This window comes from Lotus japonicus, chromosome 3 (genome assembly GCF_012489685.1).
Source record: "Lotus japonicus ecotype B-129 chromosome 3, LjGifu_v1.2".
Lineage (NCBI taxonomy): Eukaryota > Viridiplantae > Streptophyta > Magnoliopsida > Fabales > Fabaceae > Lotus > Lotus japonicus.
This window is the reverse complement of record NC_080043.1, coordinates 92,071,230-92,080,705: the sequence shown is the minus strand read 5'-3', so window position 1 is coordinate 92,080,705 and position 9,476 is coordinate 92,071,230. Positions and strand designations below refer to the sequence as shown.

The following is a 9,476-nucleotide window of genomic DNA, read 5'->3' as shown; positions in this document are numbered from 1 at the left end:
TATAACCCGCGAAAGAGCATCAAACAGATAAGTCATAGCGGTGGACAAAACTCTTACCCAAGTGCCCACGAACTACCAAATCAAAACCCGCTATTTGGAAAAGAGAAAGAGACGCATCAAAATTAATCTTATACCTCCCTACCGCTAGGTGGTGCCATGATGACAAAAGTTACGCGCCAAGCATAGCCCGCTAAGCTTACATATCAAGATGGATATGTAGCAATAATTGACGGTTCTAAGCATGGGCATGATTGCACATCTTTAAAAACTACATAGTTCATGCGCTCTCAGATGCACTAAAACCGTGTGAGGAGGTTGTGCACCACATCATCGTCCAAGCCGTGTAGAAAATGCAACAAAAGGCATCTCCTTAACACTACTCAATCTAAGTCCGAGTGGGGACTCTGAACTAAATACCCTAAACCTCGGGGCAGATTAATATCTCATGAGAAACTACCTTTTTTGCACCATTACAAATCGGGTAAGAAGGATCAGCATCAAGTCCACAAAGAAGAAGAGATTCCCTAACCAAAATAATATCCAATCAAGCAAGCGCACAAAGCTAATTGTTTTTTGACCTCCACAAACTCCTCCTAACAAGTACGAAGAACATGTTTATACAAGGATGAAGCCGTCAAAGGTGCCAAATAATCATTATGCTCAAGAATAAAACGATATTCGTATTTTAATTGTACTCATAATTATGATCAATTGTCTCAACTCAAGTTGACTATCTTATTTAAGTTTATTACATAAGATAACAATTATGCATATATTTAGAAGAGGATATTAAAATAGCTACCTCTAAGGTCTAAGCTGGTATTAGCTTTTGGTAATAATAGCTTATCGAAGACAACTAATTTTTGGATCCTCACTTCAAATCCCGTTGCCCCCAAAACTTGGAAACCCTACACGACTACCTTCTCAGAGAGAGCCGCGCATCCTGCTCTAGCCGCCCTTGTCTGCTGTCTTCTTCCTTCCATCTCAAAGGTTCAACATCTACTATTTTTTGCGGAATTTTTACTGCTGATTTAGATGTTCATTGGGTTGTGATATTTGATGTTATTTGATTGTGAGAACAATAGTGATAATTTGATACGAGGGTAATCTTTGTCTGATAATTCACTTGTTGATTTATGTTTATTGGGTTCTGCTATGGCTTCATGTGCTTCTTTTCTTCATAAGTACAGATCCCTGCTAACGATGTCGTACGACGACGTGGAGATTGAGGACATGGAGTGGAACGAGGAATTGCAGGCGTACACGTACCCGTGTCCTTGCGGGGACCTGTTCCAGATTACAAAGGAGGACCTCAAGCTCGGCGAGGAAATCGCTCGCTGCCCTAGTTGCTCTCTTTACATCACCGTCATCTACAACATGGAAGACTTCCTCGGCGATTCTGATCAAAATCATAGAAACAAGGGTCTTCAGCCCTCCAAGCAACAAACTGTCACTATTGCTTGAATTTCAGGTCATTCACAAATTCTCATCGATGTTTTTTGGATACTTGTTAGATACTGAGAAGAGTGTAAAAGAATCCACAATCTAGCAGATAACAATGTAAGAAACTGTAACAAGTAAGGGTAGGTTTGTAATGACATTTTCACATAATTTTTTATTAGATTGGATTCATACCTGAGTAATGTGAAGTTGCCAGCAATCAAGGCATTCCCAAGTTTTCTGCCTTAATGCTCTATATTTTTGTCCCTTCTTTCTGTTGTGTTCATTGTTCATAGTGATTGTGGTATTTCTTGTGTTCTGGTATTGAACATTTGTGATATGGATATGCATTATGTGCTATCTCCTTCAATAACATGTAATACAACTTCATTTTGCTTATCTAGTACTTGAATGCATTACTCTAGATTTACTTTGCAACACTTTTTGGATTTGATTCCTCTTGGACGGAATTGTTAGTAAAGGAACTAGCTGCAGCAATTTGAACACGAGGGACCTGGTGGCAATGTTGGTATACTGCAGCAAGTGGTGAGGCCTGGCACTGAATCTGGTTGTTCATTGGTCTTGCTGGGGTATAATTGGACTCATTGAAATTAAGGGAACTAGATGATTATTTCACTTTTACTCATTGTTTTGTAACAGATCACCTTCTCTGGGGATCTTGTTTTCTATCTCCTTTGCTTCTATTATCTTTCTGAAACTTCTATGTGTATTTGGCCGGGTTTTAGTAGATCACGTGCTAGTATTGAAATGCATCGTTGCTTATAAAAAAAATATCATTGCAGGGCTGCTGCTTAGGATGCATTTTGCTGTGTGTTTGATTTCAAATAGGAGCTTGAAGTGTTTCAGAACTGATTAACTCTGGAAGCAGCTCTAATTCCACCATGCTTTTCAGAAATGGATGGTAAAGTAAATCCCACTTGAAGAACCAACAAGGAAAGAGTGGAATTTCCATGAGGACAACCAACTGAGACAATAAGAAAGTCAATGCTTAATGTACTTAGATGTGTGAAACAGTGCTGCACTGTGAAACAGTACTTAGCAAGACTTGTGTATCTGGCAAGAACTTTTGTACTTAGCTAGAGACTTAGCTCATGAACAAATTGTATCAATTTTTGTTGTCATTTGACTGAACAAGTGTACCAAGTTAATAATGCTATAAAATAGCCAAAACTACATTCTTTTCCGCCTCTCATACCCCAAACCAACAATCCACCGCCTCCTCCACCCTCTGATTCTCACCGGTGCTGCCAACCCAGAGTTAATTCTCTACGACTGCCAGTATTCGTAAAATTGACCGCCACTAAACGCCATTTTTTCTCAAAGGGGCTAAAATCAAACTCGCTTACAAACTCAGGAACTAATTTGATCATTAACCCTACTTTTTAATTAAATGGAGGTAGCAAAAACTAAAACTCAAAATTTACTTTTGATTAAGTCTATTTTTGTGTTATAAATGCTTCATACTAGAATGATACTTCTGTTTGTGTTTCTTTTACTGGGGCTATGCCAATAATATTTGGTTTCATTGTCATTATTAGGTCTATTATAAAAAAATCATGGCTTATATTTATAATTTTGCCCTGTAATTTGTTAATGTAAAAGCAGTGGGACAATTAAGAATATCAGCTATGGGTTCAACCACCTTTATGTGTGGGTAGTAAATTTTGGTCTGCTACGAAATTACTAGTGTGCTACAAAGCTGTAAATACCTATGAAAAATCCCAAATTTAAACCTCACTACTCTAATTGATTGAGAACTAATTTATAATTTATAATAAGATTCTCAACCTTTAAATAACTTATCGGGTGTTACATAATACTAGTGATCAACCTAGGTATATAATGCTTAGTATGATATGTAGCTGGAAGAAATACCATCTAACATTAGTACGCAATGGTAAAAACTTTTACAAATTATTATCATATTTTCACACGAAACAGAACTTCAAAACTAATACTCCAAGACCCAACAAGACACATAAAGAAATAACTTTCTTAGAAGATTCATGAAACTAATTCGTCATCTGTCATATCATTAGCAAAGATTGGAAGATATTTGTCATTCTCAAGAATATTCCTGAATCTGGCATTTCCCATCACGTCATTTTTGCCAACTTTATGAGTTGTTTCCTTAATGGTCTTAGTTAAAACTTTGTAGGTCCTGTCATTAGGAGTGCAAATGTCTTTACTAACCATTTCTTTGAGGAGCTCTTCAGCGTGCTCAACTTCATTGTTATTGCACAAGCCTATAATAAGAGCGTCATAAGTGGTAATGGTAGGATCAAATCCATTCTTCAACATTTCATCACGGACTCTAAAAGCCTCATTCACCTCACCATCATCACAATAACCGCCAATGATTAGATTGTAAGTAATATGATCAAGTTTGAACCCCTTTCTCTTCATCTCATCAAGAAGTTGTCGAGCTTCCTTCATCTTACTATACCTGCAGCGCATTAGCATCATGTTATTATATGTTACCAGATTGGGCTGAATCATTTTCTCCACCATTTCTTCATAAAAGACTAAGGGTGCATCAACAAGCTTGCATTTGGCATGCCCACTCATCAATGTGTTATAAGTATAAACATCCGACTTCAATCCTTTTTCTTGCATTTCTTCTATCATATCCTCAGCTCGTAAACCGCTCCCTATCTCGAACAGTGCCTCAATCAACAAAGTGTAAGTGACAATTGTTGGCTCTATGCCTCTGCTTATCATCTCATCTTTGTATGCAATAGCCTTATCCAGATCCTCTGTGTTCTGTTTCTCATAACACTCAACAACCCCTATCTTGCACCACTTATCAATCAAGGCATCATATATTACTGCATGTGGCACCAATCCTGACTCTGACTCTGACTCTAACATCTTAGGCAGTAAATCAGATGTTTCCTCAAGCCCTCTTTCTTTATACATCACAAAATTGTAAGAATTATAGCTGTAAGCATCCAGGAAAAGTCCTGTATCTTTCATTCTCTCAAATATCACACAAGCTACTTCGAACTTCGCTCCGTCGTGTATGAGTGTGTTATATTTATAAATAGCAGGCTTCACCCCAATGCTCTCCATGTGACTAATAAACTCCTCAGCCAGGTTTCTATTCAACTTGAGAAACAGCATCAACATGTCATTGCAAGTTTCAATATTTGGCAGAACCCCCTTTTCCTTCATCAAATAGAAGCACTTCAGAGCCTCATCAGGCTTCTCAAGTTCACAATAAGCCTTGATGAGAGCATCAAACACGCTGGTGGAGTCGACGTTGAGACGCTCCCGGGCTCCCGGGCACGTGCCAGCTCGTTGAGAATCAACTCAGGGTTGGCAGCACCAGTGAGAATGAGGGGGTGGAGGAGGTTGTTGGTGGAGGGTTCGGGGTATGAGAGGCGGTAGAGGATGCAAAAGGCGAGGCATCGAGTGGTGAGGTCAAAGGAGGCTTGAACCGAAGGGAGAATGGAAGGGGTGAGGTGTGGGGAAAGGTGTTCGATGAAATGCCGCTGAGAAGATTCAACTGCTTGAAGGAGAGTGGTTTCAGTGATAGGTGGTGGGTGGAATGCAGTGGGCGTGGGACTGGAAACAGCAACGGAAGCAGAGGACAAAGAGCGAGTCAGGGAGTTGAGGATGAGGGTTTTGCGTGAACTGAAGATGGCAAGTTGAGTGGTGGGAGTTCCAAATCGTCGCACCAGAATCCCATGGATTGATCTCAAGGGAGCGACAGAAAAGGGTTTAAGCGACTGCATGATGATGTCAAGAATCAATGTCTGTCACTCTGTCCGTGTGTGTGTAATAGGAAACGCTTTTAACCTAAAACTAGTCACCCAGGCCCAAATGGTTGAAGCCCAGCAGTTACTGTTTTTGATTATATTCACGAATCTTCTTTGGTTAATTTACCCTTGATACAAAGGAAATGAATCAGTTAAATAAACTATGAGAAACAGAATGAAATGTCACGTTGGAAATTAGCAGTTTGCTTACCACTTTTTTTCTCTCTTCAATTTTATCTTCTTGTTAGTTTAGAGATGTTTTTTTTTGAATCAGTTTAGAGATCTCACCTTAGAATTTCTTTGCTAGATTGATCATTCACCCTGCCTTATGATAACTATATGTACCGGATATTTATACCACTCTCGTTAGGTTTTAAGCTTATAAGTTATAACTCTCATTATTTATTCTTCCATGTTGATATACGTACACACAATTAAAATAACTTGTTGTTTATGAATAAAAGCTGAGGATTTCTAAATGCTTTCCAACGCATCAAAAAATTGATAATTTTAGGATTCTCTTTGTAAAATTCATGGATTTTCTATGTAAAGAGCTAACAAATTCATCAGGAGAGGCTTCCTACATAGACACATAGCTTTCTTGTAAACATTTCAAAGTTTCTTTTTCCATGAGATATAAAGTTTGCAAACATAGTTTTGAATTCTTGTCTTGAAAGTCTTCTCTTTTTCGGTGCCACCTAATATGCACCACTTTTTAGTGGTGCAACCTTGCACCACTATACCAATTGTCCATTTTATCCCTGTTAAAAAAATTATTTTATAAAAAGAAAAAAATATTGGTATTACAGGGTGGATTTTGATGGGATTAATTTTTTGAACAGGAGTAAAATGAACAATTAACATAGTGGTGCAAGGTTACACCACTAAAAAGTGGTGCATATTAGGTGGACCCCTCTTTTTCCTTGTTATAAATTGCATCAAGAGTTTTATTGTATTGCGCCCCAAATTTGCTGAATGAAGTACTTGAGTTTAAAAAAAAAAAAACTTTGAAGAATTTATTCATACTTTGACTCCTATATCAATCTAATCATTGCTTCACATTCATATTTCATATTCTTCAAGAATGATATTTCATATGTCCTCTTCATATATATTGATTGACAATTAATTGATCTTGATTTTTTTTTATAAGCCTTTGAGCGCTAATAATGACTAATAAATTTGTCAATAGTTCCTCCTAGCTAGTTTCCCCAACAATATTCGAAGTCAAGTAATTCATCTTTGCAAACAAGATAATAGAATATAACACAATTGCTCTTCTTTCTTTAGTAACTGTTAGCACTTAGCACCATATTAAAGAATTCACATGTCTGGACCATATTGAAAGACTGAGAGCTCCATAGTTTGTGTTGTTAAAAAAGAGAATGGAACAAATCTACTATTTCAAAAAGCAAACTAAGCCGGAAAACTAAATTATTTGGGTGTAGGCGTGTGACGAGTATCAACAAATAAGACTAGTGCGGTGATTTCCCCTGTCATTTTCCCAGAAAGATATATAGTATCCACTATACACTAAGGTATCCACTACTCATCGATTGATGATAGCCCCACGGAAAAACAAAAAACCCGGATCCAATCAACGTTAACAAACCACATTAAAAACCAAATCAAAATTTTGGTTGCATGCCAGATGACATTCTACTTTTTTCTTTCGGTCATGGGAACAACATGAAATCTTGTACAGAACAAATGACTTTTTATTACGAGTTGAAGGAAAACAAAACTAATGAAGGAATTCATAAAAAAATCTGCAGGTTTAGTATAGTGAGTCATTCTAGATTTTCAAGTGTGAGGTATGTGTTGATGAAGGGTTAGAAGACTTGCTTAGCTTATTTGCAATGGTCGAAAACATGTATTGGTCATCCGCAAGGAGCTTCCTGAATCTTGGCATTTCCCACCACCAATTCATCAGCTCTTTCCTTAACCAACTTAGTTAAAACTACGTAGGTGATGTCATCTGGAGTATAAATGTCTTTACTAACCATTTCTTTGAGGAGCTCTTCAGCTTGCTCAACTTCATTGTTCTCCTACAAGCCTGTTATAAGTTCGTCATAGGTGGTAAGGGTAGGATCAAATCCATTCTTCAACATTTCATCACGGACTCTAAAAGCCTCCTCCATATCACCTCCTTCATCACTATAACCACCAATGAGTAGATTGTAAGTAATATGATCAAGTTTGAACCCCCTTGTCTTCATCTCATCAAGAAGTTGCCGAGCTTCCTTCATCTCACTATACATGCAGTGCATTAGCATCATGTTATTATATGTTACCAGATTGGGCTGAATCCTTTTCTCCACCATTTCTTTATAAAAGACTAAGGGTGCATCATCAAGCTTGCATTTGGCATGCCCGCTCATCAATGTGTTATAAGTATAACTGTATAAACATCCGACTTCAATCCTTTTTCTTGCATTTCTTCTATCATATCCTCTGCTTCCATAGAGCTCCCTATAAGGAACAGTGCATCAATCAACAAAGTGTAAGTGACAATAGATGGCTCTATCCCTCTGCTTATCATCTTATCTTTGTATGCAACAGCCTTATCGAGATCCTTCGTGTTCTGTTTCCTATAACACTCAACAACCCCTATCTTGCACAACTTATCAATCAAGGCATCATATATTAATGCATGTGACACTACTCCTCAAAAAAAAAAACAATCTCTTAGAAAGTTTAAAAGAAATCAATTTCAAACTAAACCAAGCTATTGAGTCATTTATGACAATCAAACTAAAATAAAAATTGATTATTTCCTTACATTATAACTTTGCAATTATTAGTTCTTAACTTCTTAATATACATACACATAATTCAAATACGTCGTTTATGAATAAAAGTTGATTACAAATTTATCGGAACTCCCCTCTAACTCATATGTTCTCTAACTCTTACCACTTAGGCACCGTTTGGAAAAACAACTCAATTATGCGCTTATGGTCGTAAGTGCTTATGACATAAGCGCCTATTCATAAGTTATTAAAAAAATTTATTGAAAATAAGTTATATATAAGCATGATCTCTTTTCATAAGCTATCATGAGTGCTTATAAAAAAAATAAGCTATCATGAGTAGTTTATGAAAATAAGCTCTCCCAAACACTGGTATAAGAGATTATGCCGTCAGATAAGCTCAAATAAGCTCTTCCAAACAGGGCCTTAAGCTATCATTCGAGGATTGCTTAATAATCATTTTAACATTTTCCTATTCACCAAAAAATAATTATTTTAGACATTGATTTACTATATAATACTAATATTTAGATATTATAATATTTGACAACATCTCCACCAGCTCCTGTTTTGGGTTTTGGCTTCGGTGTGACACTTGAAAAGTGAATCACCGTGATACATGTTAAATTCACCGTTAGATATATTATTTTAAATTCAACGGTTAAGATTAAAGATGTAAAATTACTGAAAAATCCTTATCCCCAAACCCTCACTTCACTGAATCCACCGATCAATTTTTTCTATTGCGGCCGCACGACCCTCAAACTCGTCGCCGAGGCCGAAACGCGTCGCCGTTTTGGCCTTCGAGGCCGCCGTCGTGATGTCGTTTTTTTTTTTATGGAGGAAACTCGGTGGATCTTTGTGGGTTCGGATTTTGATTGATCTCCGACACTGCATCTCCCTCTCTTTCTGTTTCTGTTTTGGGTTTTGTAGGCTTCTCCCACCGAAGCCATTACCATGGTTTTCTCTTTAAAGTTTTGTTAGGAAATTGAATTTTATACTTGTGAGGGTGAAGAGGTTGCAACTATGGATTTTTATCTGAGGAGCTATGTGGGTGAGGACAGACCAGATATTTGATTTTGAAGGAGCTATGCCTATGCGTGGGTGAAGAAGATGAGGATATTATTGTCCAAAAATTAAATATGTTAAGGGCATTACTGTCATTACAATAAAAATTTCCAAGTGTATAGACATGGATACGGATCCTCTCCAGCTACATGCTGGGAATTAGGTTTGGGACCCGACCTATTGGGTTTCGCACCCCACTTTATCAAAAACGGTATTTAAAGTTCCGAATTTAATACGAAAAAAATGGAAATTAAAAAACCGTACTGTATTTTAGCATATGTGGCACATTTTCAACCATTCATTGCATATAAAAAAATTCGGAATTTTAAATTCCGTTTTGAATAGGGAAATTTAATTTCCGTATTGAATAAAGTGGGGTGTCAAACCCAAGAGATGTGGTGTCAAAACCAAATCCCCTACATGCTGTCTGTAG

The 9,476-nt window shown here is 37.2% G+C and overlaps 2 protein-coding genes across 3 annotated transcripts; one reads left to right on the top strand and one right to left on the bottom strand.

Annotated features, from left to right (window-relative positions):
* The first annotated feature begins 798 nt into the window (after positions 1–798).
* On the top strand, positions 799–2,644 carry LOC130747411 (diphthamide biosynthesis protein 3-like). Of its 2 annotated transcripts, XR_009022379.1 has the most exons (4): positions 799–990; positions 1,191–1,471; positions 1,866–1,986; positions 2,244–2,644. XR_009022379.1 is itself a non-coding variant. In XM_057600350.1 (3 exons), the coding sequence occupies exon 2, from the start codon at positions 1,204–1,206 to the stop codon at positions 1,462–1,464; it is 261 nt and encodes an 86-aa protein (XP_057456333.1). In that variant the 5' UTR covers positions 801–990; positions 1,191–1,203; the 3' UTR covers positions 1,465–1,471; positions 2,244–2,644. The 2 variants fall into 2 exon arrangements, 1 of the variants encoding a protein (XP_057456333.1); XM_057600350.1 differs by lacking the exon at positions 1,866–1,986 and having other exon boundaries at positions 801–990.
* Positions 2,645–3,465: 821 nt separating this feature from the next.
* On the bottom strand, positions 3,466–4,635 carry LOC130745021 (pentatricopeptide repeat-containing protein At2g15630, mitochondrial-like). The gene has a single exon (XM_057597173.1). The coding sequence runs from the start codon at positions 4,633–4,635 to the stop codon at positions 3,466–3,468; it is 1,170 nt and encodes a 389-aa protein (XP_057453156.1).
* Between the last annotated feature and the right edge of the window lie 4,841 nt (positions 4,636–9,476).